Raw genomic sequence first — 20,473 nt, 5'->3', positions numbered from 1 at the left:
TGCAAAACTGTTGAGTCTGCTGAACGCAGCCATTACTTTGTCTTATCTTGTTTGATAGTTTAAAGGAAGTTTCATAGCATGTCAGCCATGTTTAGTACCCTCCCTAGTATCTTTGTCATACTGACTTAAGCCGGTTGCGCCTCTCTGATAAATCTAGGACTCTAGGTGCCGATAGTGTACGGGAGTTTCGAGCTGTTTCAAGAGTTTCACGAAAAAGGCTGGGATGACCGTTGTCTCTACCATCATAGCCTTTATATATGTTCTGTGATCATAGTCATCATATGAAGATTTGAGAAGATTGAGGGATTTGAAGGTTGCTGATTTGATATTTATATTTATGCTCAACGCTCAACCGCTTTGATGTGATAATCGAGCAATAAGCTACAATGGACGCAAACGAGACCATCATCGAATTGAAGAACAATGAAGCGAATGTAAGTAATGTGAATAATTTAATATAAATATATAATTATTATTATAAATATATCTTATCTTATTATTATAAATATATAACCACATAAGAAGAAAACATTGTGTGCTGAGATTGACATTCATGACTTTCGTAGATGCCCGTGCCGAAAATAAAACATGATTGGTATCAAACAGAGACCTATGTAATTGTAACAATACTCGCCAAGAATGTGAAAGATATGAAAATCGCATATGGAGAAAGTACAGTATGTATCTTCACTGGTTTATCTACTTTATACTTATCTATCGGACAATAAATTAAGGAGCCTTGGATGACAGCATATCTCACAGTCATTCTATATATGCATCTTTGTTTGTTTTTTTTTTTGAAAGTTTTGAACTGACATAAATTGATGAAATTGGAGTGAAACAAAGGGTGCTTTTCAGCAAGAGATATAGATGACACGATGTAACATAATGAATCATTCTATCCTTGTCAATATTGAATATTTAACATTTCATTTTGTACAAAAATAAAATGATCACTGTGTTATATTGCAATCCTGGCAGACAAGCATCAAAATTGTGCTTGTTTTACTCCAAATTATTGTATATCAGTTTGACATTTTTTTTAAAAAGAACAGACCTAATATGTATTGTTTCTTTTTAGATTATTTAAGCTGTAGATTTAATATCCAGATATCTGAATAATATTTGAGATGTCTGGATAATCAATTACTTTGACAGTAATACTAGTTGGAAGTATCTTATGATCCTTAAATAATATTAAAGATTAAGATAATTGTTAATGAAAAGAAAGGTGAAATTTGAACAAATCTGAAAATACAGCTTTACTACATTATAAATTATTTTTCAGCTAAGTGTGTCTGCACAGTTACCATCTGGCAATGAATATAGTTTAGAGTTAGATTTAGCCAACTTTATAGTGGAGGATCAATGTATGTACAAAATAATGCCGTCCAAGATAGAAATCAAACTGAAAAAAAGGGATGATATTAGGTGGACGACACTGGAGGGAAATCCAGTTTTAAGTAAAGTAAAACCTATACCAACTGGTAAGTTGTAAATCATTTATTACTTTATCGAAAAATGTCTAAGACAAAACATAAATGCCAAATGATAAGATGTGAGATAAAGATGTAATGTTTACTAATAGAGGAAGGTCACCGATACCGACATATCACTTTGTTTTTAGACAATATTTCTTAAACAAAAGGTAAAAATACAACTTCAAAAACATAAATACAAAGTAAAAAGGGTCTTCTATCAGATAGTATAAGCAATTTTTATAATAATGTTTGCAATTTTGCAATAATTAAGTTTTTCGTAAGTTATGTAAAAATGAGCGTCTGACAAAATGGGATCCAAAACTGACATAATAGGCAATAATATCAACATTCCTATTTTATAAATAAAGATATATCCTATTCCGCAAAGAAAACTAATTTATGAAACTATAAATACTTAAAATGACATAATATTATCAATAATACAGTCACTATTATTTTAATTACGCAATTTGCAAAAGAACACCATAAGAATTTTCTTCTCGGATTCATAGAAATGGTTTTTAGCTGATGTGGTATAGAAATAAGCCACAAATATATAAATTATGAGTTTGTACTTCTTTAATTAGCTAAACAGATCATGATTTTATTAGCATTAATAAAGTGCAATAATTAGTTTCTGAGAAATAAGAGGGTGTCACTTTAGGAGACATATGTCAGACATATATCGGCGACTTTCCTCTAAGTAAAACATTTAGTAAATGATATTGTCCAAAATAATTTATTAATTTACTAATTTACTTATTCTTATTAAAAATATGTAACGTTCTAATTTTAACGTTTCTAATTTTTTATGGCATAAGACTTTAACCCTTTCACTACTACGAGCAACTAGTAATTTGATGCTCACGTTTTTAAGTAATACAAATAAAATATATATTTTACCAGCATTGAAGTATTTGAAAAGACTTGTTTACTTCAGATTTAAGGCTCTTTTCTCATCATAAACAATTATTAAATTCACATACGATTTAAGTGTAATCACTTTGAAGTACGCACGCAACTTGTACAATCGTATCATAATGCATTTCACGGCAGAGATAGCCCATAACGAAAAGGTTAATGCCTAAATTCTAAGCAGAATCGTAAGGCTCTTAACATATTCCTGTAAGACTTGTAAGAATTTTTAAGTGCTTATACCTTTATACAATATTTTTGCAGACAGCTTCTTACTAGCCATAAAATTCACAAGAAATCGTAGATATTTATGAATAATCATACGTCTTATAATACATACGCATAAAATTAGAATACTAGTCACAAGTTCTTATATATACAAATTTTACGAGAACACGTTACGAATCTTACGAGTCTGCTTGACCCATATACTTCTGTTTTACATTATTTAAACTGCTTTTCTTTTAGGAGACATAGTTGACATAAAAGTTGTTCTATCTTTGTTATTCATTGAATATCAAGAAGACTAGAATGATGTTTATATTGTCTGTACTTCCTAAAAGGAAAGCAATCTTAGTTATTTGCATATTTCTTTAGCAATATCGAAAAATTTAATATAGATATATATGCAGATTATATTTTTCTAAAACTTTCATGTGTACTATTTAAGAAATACTTCAAGCAGTACCCAAAGAAGCACCTAAGTATCCAAGCTCCTGTAAAAAATCTAAAGATTGGGATAAGGTTGAAAAAGAAATAGAGAGACAAGAGGCAGCAGAAGAAACTCAGGGTGATACTGCAGTGAATGCTCTCTTCCAAAAGATATATGGTAATGGATCCGACGAAGTAAGACGCGCGATGAACAAGTCCTTTGTAAGTAAAATGTTCATTGTTAACAAATTAAGTGGTAACAAAAAATTACTTTATGAAATAGTTTGTTTTTTTTATTTAATATGGAACAGAAAAAATTTTTATTAAGATATTTGTATATTTGTAAGTAAAAAATAATGTGTTAAAAGCTATTTGCTATGAGATTCTGAATTTCTTTCTTAAAAATAACAACCGATTAGAAATTAACTTATACAAATGTATACATATGAAACATATTGAATATTAATAACTGGTCAATATAATGCATTTGTAAAAATTATTTCATTTTTTTAATATACAGATAGAATCTGGCGGCACCGTTTTAAGCACTAACTGGGACGAAGTAGGAAATAAAACAGTCGAGAGAAAACCACCAGACGGAATGGAATGGAAAACTTGGGACTCATAATTATGATTTTTTGCAAACTGGATTTTCATCATTTCTTGCATGCATTGATCACGTTTAATCCTCAATTACCACTATATCACATATACTTTAAAATAAGAAGGTATACATATATTGACATTTACTTGAGAGTAAATATCATCTTTTCATAAATAATAACTTAATAATTTGCGCTATTTAAAAATATGTTTTGTATTATAATGACGTATAAATATGTATTAAAATTATTAACATTTGTTTATATTACAATCTTCATATAACATTTCGATTTAACTAGATTTATAATTTTATAGTTATAATTGTATAATTATAATACATATGGTACCCCAGTGAAAATAAATGCTTACAATATGTTTATGTACATAAGTTACAAAAAAAATAGGGAGCATTTTATCTGGCAAGTGTACAGCAAGCATAATTTTACTATCCTATGAAAAAAAGCTGTATTTTACTCTTCATATTTTCACCAATAGCTTTTTTATAACATTCTCAAATTTTAATATGTTATTGATTATAAAAAATTTAATAAGAATTTTACTGAATTTTAGATATATAAAAAGATGTAAGACTTGCATACATTTGGTTTGTGTATTTGAACAATGTAATTTTTTTATGATGTATATACACTGTGTTATTTGTAAAAAATATATGACCCACATGCATAAATACCTTTCTTGACATAACTTAATCCTGAAATCAACAAATTTGCTGAATACTTGACAGAAGATACAAGAATATTAGATTTACTAATTTCTTTAGTTAAATCTATTGCGCTTTCTTGTTTTTTCGATGTTACCAATTTGGTATCAAATGACTGCAATATTTTCTTAATATCGGATAGTTCGTTCGTATTCTTTTGAAATAATGATTCATTCTTTTCTTGTGCTATCTTTATCGTGTTCCGTACGTCTAGTATCCTTTTGTTATTAAGTATCATTGAACCGATTAATGATACAATTGCTAATATGGCAGAAGCGATAATAGATAAATACTTATATTTCTGTGCATTTAAGTTTTGGCTAATATGATAGTCTTTTATCGCAGTTGCCAACTGCATGAAATTATCCCTCTCTTCTTTCTCGGATGATGCCAGCTGATTAACGAGTTTTTTATGTTCCTGTAATGACTTGTGTTCCACTATTGTTAATTGTACATACTTGGGATCATCTCGTTTTGTTTGAACTAATTCTGCATAGATTTCTTGCAGGTTATGAGTAAGATCTGTTAACTCTTTATTCAAAATTCTCCTGTTGTCATGACACTGGAATAGTTTATCCTGAAGGGTAACCACTTGCCTTCTGGCTGCTTCAACTGTGTCCATTCCTATTAACTGGTTGTACCATTGCCACACTTTAACAATTTTTCCTGGCAATGGTACATTTGTTTCTAATGCCTTAGCATTTAAATCTTGTATTATGATAGACTGATCGTTAAGTTTCTACAACATAAAAATTAATTTTACATGTAATAGTTGTCTTGCATACTATATTTCTCCAACTATAAAGCATCGTTTCTTTTTTTTGCAAAAAATCTTCAGATTGTTGGATAAACTAAAAATTGATTCTTTAAAATCAAAATATAATCTTGACTTATTTCAAGCAATTACTAAATGAAAGTAAAAGTTTTAGATAAAGTTTTAAATTGATACTGAATATAATTTTGTTTATGATACTGTTGCTGGAACGAGAACAGTAAAGAAATTATGAAACAAAAGTTGCTTTATAAAATTTGGAATACTGAGTAATATTATGTTCAATCTAAAATTCTGAGTCATTTTAAATAACCTGCTGATAAATATCGTAAAATAATTTTATATAAATATTGTACATAATTTAATGTATTTATTATTTATTATAATTAATACACATAAGGCACTGTGTAACATTTGAAATATTTTATATTAATACACTTGTGTGTCTCTAAACAAAAACGAAAGTCGATCTCAGGAAGTTGATTAGAAATCAGTGTTTTTGTCGACAATTACACGAAATAAAAATGTTTTGATATATATTTAATATTGCTTACTTTCGCAACGATGTTATATTTTTCGGTCGCGATACTCTGCGCACTGGCGAGTTTACTCTGCGCCTTTTCCGCGGCATTTTCTACAACCCCTTTTGCATTGTGAAGCACACCGTACCTCTTCACTTGTTCGCTTACTAGCCTCGTCAACTGCCGGTAGCGCTCTATCATTATGTCAAGTGGATGAAACGATGCAAAAGTGGACTAAATTAACTGGATTATTAAACGCTGACAGACGACAACAGAATTGAAATACGGAGACTAGCTCATTCTTAATCTTGAACTGTAATTCGATCTAATTTAACCTAACCTCCAATTCACGTTGTCACGTTTTGACGTTTAAACGTGGCAAGCTAATCCGACCTAACCTAACATAACACAATAAGAAAATGAACATAGGAATAATAACGAAAATCGCAAATTACTGCAATTTATTTCTACTTAAGTTTTAATCATTTTGAATATTTTTAATGTTTTAAATTCATTTCTACATGAAAGAATCGATACGATTGATTCATTGCGCAACTCTAGGACTGCGTTCGGAAACATCACCCGGGTGCCCCGTGTATCGTTTTGTCCTTATTTAACATTGAGTGAATAACAAGGATGAAACGACGCGCGGGGGCACTCGGGTGATGTTTCCGAACGCAGCCTAGTTTGAATCGCGGTCGTTTCGATAATCGCAATACCGAGAGCGATTCAAAACGCTCCGCGTTTCTCTTTCCGATTATCATTACCGAAATTGAATTTCGTACGCAAAGCATTGTCGCGAGTGTCCCGCCGGAGTTTAGAGTTTAGTGACATAAATGTCGCACGCGTTTATTCATTTTACATCAACATTTGGCGATCCGTCTCTGTGTGGCTGATAGTCGGCATCTTTCCTGTTGTTGCGAAAGTGACATTGACATATCATCGTCAAAGGTGCGTCAATATTAATTTTTGCTTGTTAAAAGAAATTGTACGCGAATAATCGAGAGAGAGAAAGAGGGGGGAGGGAGTGGCCGGAGGGGAAAAATGCTAGCAATTTTATATTTAATCCAATTTTGTAATTATAATCTTAACATTTTATAATTTAGTAATAATTATCTGTTTTAATTATAATTAAAACTACAAATTATTTTTGTATATAATTTAAATTTTAGCGGAAAATAGTTTGTTATTTACAATGTATTGCTTTTTTATCTTTTTAGTAAACACCAAAAAAACTTTGAAATAAAGAAAAAGAAAATAGAACTTAAGTGATGATTTTCCTTCTCGGAATGTGTTCTGTGTGTATGGAAAACTTACAAAATTATCGGAAAATCGGAGAGGAAGGGATGTTACTTATATTATTTTATTATATATTCTTTTTGCTGCCTAATTATATACTTTCTCATTTCTTGCTTACGTTGCGTCGATTATTCGACAACGAGTTACAGCTAATGTGGTTAAGATGGCAGGAGCATCTTAGAAATGAAATTTTATCGGTGTTTACAATTTTCTCCACGTTGCAATATAGGTTAGAATTTTAGAATTGTCATTCGCACTCTGTTGTTGGTTCACGTCGAAAATCGGTGCGGAGAGTTTACGTCGAATTTAATTGAAATTATTTAGGTAATATAGTAATAGTCACACTAAATAATAATTAATGTTATTGAATTAATCAAACGTTTTTGTAACATGGAAGATGTTCGTTCCTATAAAACCATTGCTCTACTAGAAAATCTTGTGCTAAGACATACCAGAATAAATTCTTTACGGCTTGAACTTTAAAAATAAAGCTTTAAAAGAATTGTGGATGTATTCGAGTATTTATATATTTATATTGATTAGAAATCTTAATAGTATAATTGAAATACAGCCATATATTTATCACAAAGCATAGTGTTGCAATTATAAAAAGAGTAAACGTGATACTTATATCTGCCTTATTTGTATATGGATTTGTGAGGAAACTGTTTTATTAATTTAACAGATAAGAAAACGCCGAAAAAAATGAAAAGAATTTTACGAAGTAATCATAATGTACCAGTAATTGAACTGTCAGATTCCGATGATAATGATTATAAAACATTTAAAAAATCCGAAGATGAGGATTATGTAGAGCAAAATAAAAGGAAAAAGGAAATTATAGGTAAGAGACAGCCAATTAAGAAAAGAGTGAAGAGAAATACGCAGAGCAAAGATGTTAAATCTATTAAAAGAAAAAATCAAGAAGAAAACTTGGAGACTTCTAGCAACAAGAGACCGAAGCTAGAAGATTCGTACACTGATTCTATAGATGCAGGAGTATCTCAAGAAATTAAAAAAAATTCAGTCAGCACTTATGTAAAGGAAGATGTAAAGGAAGATACTTATGTAAAACTCAATGAAAAATTCAACTTCAGCTTTTCCCAATGCACGGAATGGACAAATATTGATTACATAAGCGAAGTTAACAATGTAGATAGACGTATCGCACAGAATGTAGTGAAACTTTTCAAGGAAGACAACACTATACCTTTTATCGCAAGATATAGAAAGAACATGACTGGATCTATGGATGCGGATAAGTTGAGGGAACTTCTAGAGAGTTTTGAGCAGGCAAAGATTATTAAACTTCGTGCTGCAACCATTATTAAGAATATTGATAGATTGGGCAAATGGTCGCCGGAGCTTCACTCCGCTATCTCATCTACAAAGTCCCTTGCCGATCTCGAAGATATTTATTCTCTATACAAACCTTCGGCATCGAGACGACTTCTGGCAGATAAAGCACGAGGATTGGGCCTAGGAAGTATCAGCGATGCAGTTTTACAGGGAAGGGATGTACCACCGTTGACATCTTTAATAGATGAACAGAAGGAAGGTTTGCGAAACGAACAGGAAGTCAAAAGCGGTATCGTGCATGTAATAGCGGACGTCATCAGTAAAGATAAGAACATTTTCGACAAAGTCACCTCCCTGCGGAAAACCTTGGTTATAGACATACAAACGACGCGATGTAAACCAGCAAAAGATTCGAAAAACGCAAACGAGCAGAAGTATGAACAGTACTTCAATTTTAAGTCGAGCGTGAATGCCATCAAGCCCCATCATATACTGGCTATTAATCGGGCCGAATCTCAAAAGATCATCAGCGTGAAGATTGTCGTTCCCGACGCTTTCGAGCATGCGTTCAAGAACTATTGTTTATCGCGATATACACAAGAGGGAAGAAATAGCGTGAAAATGATCCATTTGAATTTACTCAATGATGGCATTGATCACGCTTATAAAAAATCGATCAAGCCTCAGATGGTACGTCGCATAAAGAGCGAGATGAAGGAAAACGCGGAAAAAGCGTCCATAGAAGTTTTTGCGACTAATGTTAAGCAACTGTTGCTCACTCCTCCAGTGCGAGGTAAAATTGTTCTCGGCATAGACCCGGGTTACCGTCACGGATGTAAGCTTGCCGTTGTATCGGAACAAGGCGATCTCCTCGAGACCGCTGTGATATACCCTCACAACCATTCGTCAGCGTTTAAAGACGCGGCTAACACGTTGGCGAAATTGGTGAACAAGTACAGATGCACGATAATAGCTCTGGGAAACGCTACAGCGTGCAGAGAGACCGAGCTGTTTCTGACTAAAGCAATCGAATCGAACATGTTTGGCTCGCTGAACGCGATGTACACCATTGTTGACGAGTGCGGAGCCTCGATTTATAGTTGTAGCCCGCAGGCGAAATCCGAGTTTCCGGATCTGGATCCGAATCTAGTGTCGGCTATTTCGATAGCAAGACGCTTGCAGGACCCGTTGGCGGAATTAGTTAAAATAGAGCCGAAGCATTTAGGAGTTGGGATGTATCAACATGACCTACCTCAGACGAAATTGACGAAGACGCTATCCGAAGTTAGTATGAATTCACTGTTTAATATTAACTGATAAAGAACTTGAGAATATAGATAATTTGAGAACTTTCAATGAATCTTTCGTTATACTATATAATGAGCTGTGAAATAGATGTGTAACAAAAGTAATTACATAATATTTTATTACTAACTTCTTTCTCAAAGCTAATGTTTCTTTTAAAAAATAAGAAAATTGTACATTATCAAGGATAATTTTAGAAATCTAAATAGAACAGCAATAAATTAAACTCCATTTTATTTTTATTAAAAAAAGATTAAATCAAACATTTGAATAATAACGCGATAATTTTTTTGGGGAAGATTCGATTTTTGTAGCAGATTTTTGTATCAATTGTTACAGGTTGTTATAGAGGTTGTGAGTTTTGTCGGAGTGGATATCAATACAGCTTCCCATTATCTTTTACAACAAGTAGCCGGCTTTACGGTTTCTAGATCTAAAAGCATCATAGAGTGGCGATCCAAAAATGGACCGTTTAGAAATAGAGAGCAATTATTGAAAGTAAAGAGTATTGGTAGCAAAACGTTCGAACAATGCGCAGGGTTCATAAGAATTCTGCCAGAGACAGCAACGACTAGCGAAACTTCGTCAGAACGGAGCAAGAAATCGGAGAACGATTTTAATCCCTTAGATCAGACTTGGATCCATCCGGAATCGTACGCGATAGCGAATAAATTCGTACAACACTGTCAATGCAAATTGGACGATATCGGCACTCCGGCATTTATTGAAAAGATAAATTTTTACGCGAGAACTGGATATGGAAATCTAGCCGCGCAGTTCGGCACCGACGAGACTACAATGGAGACAATAGTTAAAGCTCTGACCATGCAGAAAGACGAGGATATACGATCGAAATTGAATCAGCCGCTGTTTCGCAACAGCGTGAGACGTATTGAAGATTTGATCGTCGGTACCATATTAAGCGGCGTCGTGCGGAACGTTACGCATTTTGGAGCATTTGTAGACGTGGGTGTTGGTAAGGAGGGTCTTGTACACGTCAGCCGTATGAAGAAGGATCTGCATATAGGCCAACGTGTGGAAGTGAAGGTAGTTGGTATCGAATCGGCACGTCAAAGGATTAGTCTTGAGCTAATGAATTAATGCTACACGTAATAATCACATTGATTTCTCTTTTTGGCATTACATATTACGATTAAAAACTAGTGTTGGTATTTAAGGATATTTTTTAAAATTATATTTATATTATGTCTATAATACTATTTATGTTTATATTACAACTTAATTCTGTATAACTTAATTTTGAAACTGAAACAAAAAATTTATAAAATCCACATTTATTTGATAAATATCACGTTATCTGTCGACGGAAGTAAGTCGTGTAATATCTCAGTGTCGTTAATCTTGTGATATTTATGTTATTTATTGGAAGTAAAGGAAAGAATACTGTTCTTGCGTTGATAAAGATATTTTTTTATATAACATTTGTGAGATTTAGTTAAATATTCTGTTTTATTTTTCCTGGTAAACATATAATGTGCCACAGTAACCAACAGTAATAAATATATAATATTTTATTTAAATAATGTCTTAATTTTCTTATATCTTAACGCATATTTCATGACCAATGATTATATAATGTTATTTTTTTATTTGAATGATCGTAGTTTTTTTATATATATGTATATATACATATATTGTATTTATTCTTCTTGTATCTCTCATAACACTTTTCGTAGTTTATCTGAGAGAAATGGATTCCACTTTATGTCGTGTAATGCGACCGTCTAAAACGGAAACTCTATATGCGTGGTTGCGGAGAATTTAAAACGAATTCCAGTCACGTGCTAACGTGCCTTTTCCCTTGCTACTAGCAAAAGTACAGTCGACTACAAGAGAAGGGGGGAAGAGAGTGTATTCCGCATTGAATGCTGCAGGGAGAAGGTCGCAATTCCGGCAGACGGACCATCGCGGTTTAATCTCTTATTTCTGAAACTAGATTTTTTTTATTGAGACCGTAAAAATTTATCGACTAATCAATTCTCATTTATTAACTATATGTGAATTTCGTCGTGTTGTTGAATTTTAATCATATTATTATGTATTAAAATAATGAACAAAAAATGTGATAAGTACCATAGATTTATCCAGGATTTTTTCCGAAGAGGGTTTATAAATTTTATTATCATATAAATAACAACTTTTGTATACAAATGAATTGCTTGTTTTGGATATTTTAGAGCTTAAATGTCTCTTTCTTATTCCTGATTTTAAATGGGAAAAATATCAGGTTTTGTTAATCATAACTTTTAAGTTTTAATCATAAAAGTAATTAACCTCCAACCCTTTCCTCTCTTCCTTTCTGGACATGATAAATACAATTGTAAAGATGCTTAAGTAATTAAAAATTATTCAAGCTTTCTAAGCATAGCATATTAATTTTCCAACTTTAAAAATGAAACTTTGTGAGAGATTTTATTTTATATTCTTCGTTTTTTTCATGTAGGGCCTTTTCCTCTCCATTTGTACCATCGATAAAAGAGTATCGTTCTATATACAATAGACGCGATCGGCATGAATACGATTTTATTATTGTATCCTCTCTCTCTCATACCTGATTATTTTTTTCTCCCCAAAACACGCTCCTCGTTTCGTCTCGCTTGAAAGTTTTAGCATGCAATCTGCGAATTCTATCCCGCTATCGGGAAAGTTCGCGTACCATTCCGTTCTGTCCGCTGTTGTCTCGAACCTCGGCTACATTTTGCATGAGGAGTACACTGTATACGCCGAATAGCTCGCTTTAGGCAGGATTTAAAGAACGTGCCCGCGCCTCCGGCGGAAAATCCGTATTTGATCGTTACTTTCGGAATCGAGAAGCAACGATCTTTCGTATTTCCTATTCACAATCGCGAACATGCAACGTGTATAATCAATCTTTTCAAACGATATATTGTTTAATAAAAAAATAGGCAAATCTTCCGTCTGCAATCATATTTTTATTTTCTTTATCAACAATCTGTTTTTTATACCATTCTAAGCTGTCAAAAAAATGTAGAAAAATTCAGAATTCCTTTTTAACATTTCTATTAAATTACCAAATAGTTTTTTAATTTAAATGTTAAAATCTTTATTTAATAAAAATTGAAATTTGAGCAAATATAAGGAAGAAATTTGAAAATATAATTTCACTTGCGCCAAAAAAGATCCAGATTGCAAAAGGAGGGAATATAAAAAGAATGCTTAGGATATTTTTTTTTTTAAGGGAAGAAATATGAAAAAGTGTCTTTTAAAAATATTTTTTTAAGCTTAAGCGTGAAATTGTAGCAAATGTTTGTTTAAGATGAAATAATAAACATATTGTTCTGTAAAGTTTAAAAACGAAATGTTTTAGGAAATGTTTTTATCTAATTGATACATATATTATATACATATGTTTATGTAATTTCGCTAAATATAAATTTTCAAATTGAAAACGAATGAGAAAATTTTACTATTATATTAATGTTTAAGTCATATAACTAATTATATTATGAGTATATAATGATATTTATAATGCTTATTATTAAACTCGCGATAATTTTGGTATTAACATAAATAAGAGAGAGAGAGTCCATGATGATTAACTATCAAATTAAATGAGTCATTAAATATTTTTCCATTCGATCAAGTTGTTAAACATTTAATTAATTGATAGTTTAATCCAAGGTTTCGCTTCACTGAATATCTGTTAAATTTACAGAAGAGAAGAGGTCTGGAAAACACGATGCTCGTAGCAGAGAGTTTATCGTTCTCATTCACGGTATCAAATAGAGCCTATCATTCACGGAACAATGCACACGATTGATTTCTTTCGTCCAGTCTGATAGATCAATCGAAGCCACAAAATACTCGCGAGCAGCGCAATATACACTTGTATATAGGATGTATAATCCGGAAATATACGTCCGACGAAATAACGAAATGTTTACTATGCGAAACGAAATGGAAAACGAGAACCATATATGACAAAACCTATTGTTCTCTCACAATTGCTAGTTCAAGCGATAGTGTATTAAATGAGCAATTTATTTTACAATTATATTTTTATATATGTATTATTACAATTATATTTTATATAAGATATTGATATATCTTAAAAATTAAAAAAAAAAGGTTTATATAAACTGATTGATTAGAAAAAGATTTTCTAAATCTTAGAATTTTTTTATTTTTCCATGTACAATCAATTCAAAGCACATTACATTTTTATTGTAGAAAATATTGAGTTAAATTCGCTCAATAATAGCAACATGTCATTCTCCTAAAATTTTAATATCTATATTTTTATAAAATGTAAAAATGAATTTCGAATTGTTCTTTTTCAATTGCTGTAAAACTTTATCAAATCATTTATATTGTTTCCAACTTCGAAAATTTAACAAGAGTGCGGATTTTAAATAATTTTTTCATGGTTTTAAAAAATTACGAAGAAAAAAGCTTTTAACGAAGCAAATTTACGATCGCGAGTTGGTTTTAATCTCCGAGATGCCAGCCGTGAAATCGGATATATCATTTATAAAATACGATTAAACTCTCTGTACGAATGTCACTATCGTTCGTGAAGTATTGAATATCGATTTAACTTCGTATGCCAACCTTGGCATTGAATTTCCCGGGCCTTTCGCGTGCTCTTTCCACCATATCTACCCTTTATTTTCCGGGATGCTTTTCATACCCGTCGTTTTTCTCCTCCCTTTCATGCACTCCATTGTTAGGCTAGACTTTGAAACTACTTTTCACCCCCGGGGATCTGTCTATTCGCGCAACCGAGTAATAACCTCGGGTATTTTGTTGTTGCCGGGCATCGGAGGATTTTATTCCAATGGTACTTCTGTGCGAAGAAAAGATATAAGCTTTTTATTTTACCGTTACGATATATAATAATATATCCTCTATCATTATTATTCCGCAAATACTGTAAACTTTCTGCATTAAATATCGCTGTAACTAATCCTCGAATTAGAAATTCAAAGTAAGATCTACTCGCTTAATATACTTGCTTAATATACACTTTTAAGTTCTTTTTGAGATATTTTATTTCTGGTGGGAAAATATAAATCTGTTTCTCGCTCGAACTGCTTATCTATTTTATGTATGATTCAAGACAATCGTAAAAGAGAGAAAACCAAAAGTTCTTATCATATAACGTATGAATATTTGAACGTTAAAAATGAAGAATACACAAGTTTCATCTTATATTTATGTGCATTCCTGAAATTTCTTGATTGAAGAATTTTTTCGATTGTTCATAGATCAACGAGTCTTTATCAAAGAAGATGAGTTCAAAGAATTTGATTTCAAAGAATTGATCAAAGCATTCGTAGATAAGGGATGGCTCGATTTGGGACATCTCAAAATTTTTTTTCATGGTATAATTCATCGTTACTGCGAAAGTACGACATTGCGACTAATATGTGTAACTTAAGCACTCTGTACAAATTACCTCGGGTGGCTTTGTGGTGCCGCAAGCCACGGTCGTACAAAGCGTTCTCGTCGTACCGAAAAAGCTTTTTCCGCTTGCTTTCTTTACGGCTTTGCCTTTCTGACGACTTAAGTCCTTTCTTAAACGAGCTTGCACGTAACATCAACCTAACGAGATGTAATATTTATACTACTGGGAAAAAATATTTTCGCGCTCTGGTTTATACGACAGGGTTGATTTATACTGAGTGATTCGGTAAACGGGGACGACCATGATCCTTTTCTTTTATTTAAGCGGGAATAGAGGAAAATTATAGTAGAAAACTGCATTTTAGCTTTATCTGTCGGCGATTCAGGTTGCATTCTTGCGATTTATGCAAAGTATACCGATGCATTTGCAAAATGCAATTACTTTATGCAACTGTTTTATTTGAAACAATTGCATAAAGTAGAATGACATGACTTTTGTATAATTTGATTATTATTCTCGTGATGAAAGTACTTGACGTACATACATACACAACATTATTTAACAAAGGAAACAACATTTTTTTAAATTCAAGTAATTATTTGCTCTATGCTTTATCAGTGATTTCGTATGCGGACAAAGTGCGTTTGTTATATTCTCTCTATACTCCCGACTGCTTTATTTTCGCGTGCTAACATTATTTCGTGGTGTCAGGCGAGCTTTTCAGGTTGTCCCCGACGAAATCATCAGTCTGACGCAGGAATATGCGCCGGAGGTTACTTAATTTCAGTCGCAACTCATAGGGGTGGGTTGATCCAATTATCGTGGTTCGCCACGAGCATCAAGGTGGCGGTTTTCATTCTCTCTGCGTCCCTTTGTCTCCCCTTTGTCGAAAGAGAAGCCCCCGATGGTGGTACACATCGGCGCATTGTAACTTTGATTCTCAAAAGCAAAACCGATCGGGCATTACCGGACGAAAGGGATTTGGAAGGTTGAGACTGACAAATTTCGGCCGGCGAACATATATCAATTCACGTTTCGAATCCGTTTCAACGATCAGTTAGCATCTCAACTTGATCAAGCTTGATTTATACACAGGGAAGTTGGGAATGTTACAGTGAACATAGAAATTACAACGGACGATTCGAAACTTTCGTTTAGACATTATTATTAATCGACCCTTACAGACATTTCATATTGACAGATAATGATTAGTTAATTACTTATTTCGAAATTAAAATGTAACAGTTATATGGACTCTCAATTCTTAAAAATACAACGAACAATTAAATTCAAGCCTCTAATGAGAATACAGCGCGATTAGATAAGCGCAAGTTGTGATATCGAAAACTTGTTATTACTTTACGAGAAGGATGATATCACTATGATATCATTATTCTAAATTGTACATTACCACCAGCTATTAATGCCACTTTAACATATATTCCCAATGATACTTTGCCATTTCGAGAGATCAGTGAAAATTAATGATATTGATGATTGGATGACTGGAATCACAACAGATACATTATCGTCAATATTACTAGACAATTTGAGAGGCAATTTGCAAATGTCAAATTGTAGTCAAATGGACGCACATTCACACACCACTTTCACATGCAAAACCTTTTCTCTCAAAAGCTCTCCCGCACTCGAGAAAGCAATGTTCTCTATTTTTTACTCGCTTTTTCTCACGAAGAATCATCTTCTTGTTACATACTACGATTTACCGAACACTTTGCACGAAACAATACAAGACAGTAACTAGACATGTATTCTGAGTTACCGTTGAGGTCGACGGTTTAACGAAAAATATAAAAACATTAACGTTCCAACGTAATGGTCCTGATTTCGTTGCCATCCGAGGCATAATGTGAATGTGCGAGAGAACCTAAGGGTTGGCTTGCGATTCGCTCCCTGTGTAAGGGTCTCTCTACACCCTCTCGATCAATATTCTGTCCAGTGGCGTAGCACTATTTCTTTTTCGTGCAACTATATTGCGATTTTGATTGCCTTCGAAAATGCGGTCCTACGATTATTAAGGACACCGTGACGACGACGTGAATGCGAGATAGCATTCTAGTTGTGCAAGTTATCTATTAGAGATAAGTGAGATAACAAAAGGATTAACCGATATTGTAAATATTGTAAATAAGTCTCTAATAAAATTGGATTGTGACGCTTATTATATAATTTAGAATTTCGTTATTTCTACACTTGAAGAGGACACAATAATGATGTTAAAACGTTTGTAATTCATTATTGATTTAATTATGATTTATAATATATGATTGTTATTTTCACAAAAAATATCATGTGTTAGCTCATACTAGCAATTTTTTCCTTAATATATCTCTATTAAACTATAGGCGATCTTGCTCTAAAATCTTTCTTTTTCTTTCTGAAATATGAAATGTTCTTAATGTCGTACGCACACTGAGAGAAAACGAAATAGTTCCAGCAACTATAAATTTTTACTTTTGCAATTGAAGTACCTGTAACTAGTTTTACAAAGTAATAGAAACTAAAGTAGTGCTGAATATTATAAAAATATAGTCACGGTAACAAATTGTATGCACTATTAATTGGTACTGAAATAGTGACTCAACTACATTGAGTAGTTACTTGGACTTTATGCAAATAGATATAACAATTACATTTTTCTAGTTTAGACAAAAATTTTTAAAGTGTCGCTCAGTACGAGTAGTACGCGGCTTTGTCACCAGAGGGACGTAGCGGAGTTCAGTTTCTCCTAAGAAGGAAACCACTCAGCTTACAATAAAAGGCGCAGCGTTGATTTCAAACTTGGAAGACAAAAATAAATAAGAAATGCATACACAAATTTGTAACTATGTATTATAAAGCTTTAATAAGAACAATAAGTAAATTAAGTGAATAATATGTATATAGTTGAGGCGCTATTTCACTACAAATTTATAGTTACTGATACGACTTTTTTCTCTGAGTGGATATGGTAGTATATTATTATACCGCTATGCATATAGTATTATAATATAAATATTAATTTGCATCATATGATATTTAAGGATTAAAATGCTATTTTCATCCTCGTTATACAACGTCGATCTTTTGCTATTTTTGCTAAGGTCATCTAAAAAATTACACAGACAATTCTACTACAAGTTTAGGTTCTGTAATTATTTCTACTTGAGAATTCTTAAAAATGGGATAAAAAATATATTCAGAAAATCATATAAAATTTTGTTTATTGAAATACATAAAAAAATGATTGAGTATTTTAATTTATTCATATCGTTTTAAATGGAACGTTGTTGGAGCTTTTGGAGAATTTAGAATATTTACACGACGTTACACAGCGCGATTTCAACAAATTTCAATATTTTCGACCAAAATTACATTTGCATAAACCACAACCGTTGGGCAAATTCGCTACTGCCAGTCAGGATATTTAATTGGAGAACCGTCACGCAACACAACTGTCAATGGGGAAAATCTCTCTCGATAACACGATTAAATTTCGCGGCCAATTGCCGTGACGCAAATTGGTGGACAACATATGGCTAAACAGGATTCTTGATGATTACCGTCCACCATACGTTACAAAGCACGTACCTATACACACTCCACATCTTCTGTGCAAACGTAACGCCGGCATGATGATTAAAGCAGTATGTCATTCTGATTTTAATGAGTTTTGTACAACAGCTATTAGTCAAATTACCGCATGCGGCGATGTTTCAACGGTTTTCTAAATTATCTCACGATAATTTCAATCAAATAACTTTATGGAGCGATTAATACAAATTGCGAGTGCTTAACTATTATTTGCAAGTATTGTTTGTAATGTACTCTGTTTATGATGAAAAGATATCCTGTATATTACATAGTGGCGTGTATTTCGAGGATTTTGTTCCGGGAGTTATCTCGCGTTTCTCGATGCAATTTTCCAAATGTCATTTCACGAGGTGTTTTTAAGTTTTGGAATGCGCAATTGATACCTACGTGAAACATACACCTCGCAACAATGGAAAATAAAAACAAATAGCAGCTTGGAGTTTGCTCTTGATCATTCACATCGATTTAGTATGAGAGAGAACTTTGTTTTATAAGCTCTCTCTCGAAATAAACTGCGTTAACGATGGTAAAATGCAATAAATTCAGAATTTGTACGCGTATAGATTCGTTATTCAAATGCCTGTGTAGACATACATGTAAACAGATTACACAAATGGATGTGCAACTTTTGAGTATTGTGACATTTTTATAGAATTCATGGAAACGAAATAAAAATTTAATTATCTTTATTCCGAGCTAGTTTGTCGACGACTTTTTCTACGATACATGTTATTTGCTTTTTCAATCTGTATGTCTGCGTATGCATCCTATGTGACATAATTCTCAATAAATAATAACAATGAAATTGAAGATAGGTGCGCGCGTTAATATTTTCCATCATATATTTTTCTTCAATTTGCTTCTGTAAAATTGTTTTTATTATTCTCAATTCGCTCCTGTAAAATTATTTTTATTATTGAAGTAGAGTTTGTTTTACACGTAGAAATAACACGCAGTCACCAAACGTTTGATTTTAAAACACACGATACGCATACAAATTTTATGTCTATTTTCTTCTGTACTGCAAGCAGTTATTTCCGGATAAATATCGTAGATAGCAAATTTCATATATATTTATTTCGATGAATAAACTAAGCTAGTTTAAAAAGAGATATCGTGAAACCAAAAGCAAAAGCGGTTTATATTAGCACTTCTCCATGTAAGACGATACTGATACTCTTGTTTTCAATTTGTTACAGGGTTCTTCCACCGGAGCATCATATTCGATGGGTTTGGCGCTTGGAATATTCTCCGGAGATCCCTTTCATCGCTGGGAGAACGAGGAGATCAGATGCATCATAAAGTAGAGGTGAGATTACATTGGCAAAGATAACATTGCGTCGGAGCGGAGAGAGTATTCTGACGGAAATTGAACTTGTCAACATTGAAATAGAAAATTTAAACTATCTTTTTTGACATATTAAAGGATACTTTTTTCTTTAGGATAGACCATAAATAAAATGGCGCAATTTCACTCGTCTGATATCTAATAATTTAATTTTATCTGGCTTGGGAAATAGAAATGAGCAATACTTCTTTTATATAAGGTAGTTCCGTTTTCATCGAATATCATTGCGATTAAGTACATTTTGGCTAAATTTGACTTCGCATTTTCTTACTTATAGATTAAACATTAGTTTTCAGTTCAAGTTTCGACTAAAATTTTATCCGATAAAAACAAACCAACCTGCAAAGGCCTTCTGTCACCTCCGCTGACTTTAATCGGCGGTCCTTTTTTTTTTTAACACAGTAGAACCCGGATTATCCGACATCTTATTATTTAATTCCCAAATTACTTGATTTTGCTATATAGAATTCTGATGACTAATAATCCGGAAGTTAAATAATCGATGTCGGATAATTCGGGCTCTAATATATGTGCATTTTTCTATTTATTTATTTCTTCTTGTCAAATAATTTGCA

The 20,473-nt window shown here is 32.5% G+C and overlaps 3 protein-coding genes across 3 annotated transcripts; 2 read left to right on the top strand and 1 right to left on the bottom strand.

The window, feature by feature from the left end:
* Nucleotides 1-190: 190 nt before the first annotated feature.
* On the top strand, nucleotides 191-3,778 carry Sgt1 (suppressor of G2 allele of skp1). Its single transcript, XM_018448102.1, has 5 exons — nucleotides 191-434; nucleotides 567-677; nucleotides 1,289-1,487; nucleotides 3,067-3,269; nucleotides 3,568-3,778. Exons 1-5 carry the CDS (start codon nucleotides 387-389, stop codon nucleotides 3,673-3,675), a joined length of 669 nt encoding a protein of 222 aa, XP_018303604.1. The 5' UTR covers nucleotides 191-386; the 3' UTR covers nucleotides 3,676-3,778.
* A 502-nt stretch (nucleotides 3,779-4,280) lies between these two features.
* On the bottom strand, nucleotides 4,281-6,025 carry LOC108722781 (coiled-coil domain-containing protein 51). Its single transcript, XM_018448074.1, has 2 exons — nucleotides 5,698-6,025; nucleotides 4,281-5,110 (listed from the first exon to the last, which is right to left on the bottom strand). Exons 1-2 carry the CDS (start codon nucleotides 5,863-5,865, stop codon nucleotides 4,304-4,306), a joined length of 975 nt encoding a protein of 324 aa, XP_018303576.1. The 5' UTR covers nucleotides 5,866-6,025; the 3' UTR covers nucleotides 4,281-4,303.
* A 1,189-nt stretch (nucleotides 6,026-7,214) lies between these two features.
* LOC108722774 (S1 RNA-binding domain-containing protein 1) lies at nucleotides 7,215-19,857 on the top strand. The gene is made up of 4 exons (XM_018448063.1): nucleotides 7,215-7,287; nucleotides 7,649-9,546; nucleotides 9,907-10,614; nucleotides 19,750-19,857. The coding sequence occupies exons 2-4, from the start codon at nucleotides 7,669-7,671 to the stop codon at nucleotides 19,855-19,857; spliced, it is 2,694 nt and encodes an 897-aa protein (XP_018303565.1). The 5' UTR covers nucleotides 7,215-7,287; nucleotides 7,649-7,668.
* Nucleotides 19,858-20,473: the final 616 nt, after the last annotated feature.

The sequence above is a fragment of the Mycetomoellerius zeteki genome, unplaced genomic scaffold, assembly GCF_001594055.1.
Source record: "Mycetomoellerius zeteki isolate Tzet28-1 unplaced genomic scaffold, Tzet1.0 scaffold219, whole genome shotgun sequence".
NCBI classification, from domain to species: Eukaryota; Metazoa; Arthropoda; class Insecta; order Hymenoptera; family Formicidae; genus Mycetomoellerius; species Mycetomoellerius zeteki.
This window is presented reverse-complemented; position numbering and strand designations above follow the sequence as displayed.

Bases quoted from the DNA above. Each gene is read 5' to 3' on its own strand.
- Sgt1 (XM_018448102.1), top strand. From the start codon at position 387: ATGGACGCAAACGAGACCATCATCGAATTGAAGAACAATGAAGCGAAT. The intron at 435-566 runs GTAAGTAATGTG...TGACTTTCGTAG, and splicing joins TGAAGAACAATGAAGCGAAT to ATGCCCGTGCCGAAAATAAA. The intron at 3,270-3,567 runs GTAAGTAAAATG...TTTAATATACAG, and splicing joins GCGCGATGAACAAGTCCTTT to ATAGAATCTGGCGGCACCGT.
- LOC108722781 (XM_018448074.1), bottom strand. From the start codon at position 5,865: ATGATAGAGCGCTACCGGCAGTTGACGAGGCTAGTAAGCGAACAAGTG. The intron at 5,111-5,697 runs GTAAGCAATATT...TTTATGTTGTAG, and splicing joins AATATAACATCGTTGCGAAA to AAACTTAACGATCAGTCTAT.
- LOC108722774 (XM_018448063.1), top strand. From the start codon at position 7,669: ATGAAAAGAATTTTACGAAGTAATCATAATGTACCAGTAATTGAACTG. The intron at 9,547-9,906 runs GTTAGTATGAAT...CAATTGTTACAG, and splicing joins TGACGAAGACGCTATCCGAA to GTTGTTATAGAGGTTGTGAG. The intron at 10,615-19,749 runs GTAGTTGGTATC...AATTTGTTACAG, and splicing joins GCCAACGTGTGGAAGTGAAG to GGTTCTTCCACCGGAGCATC.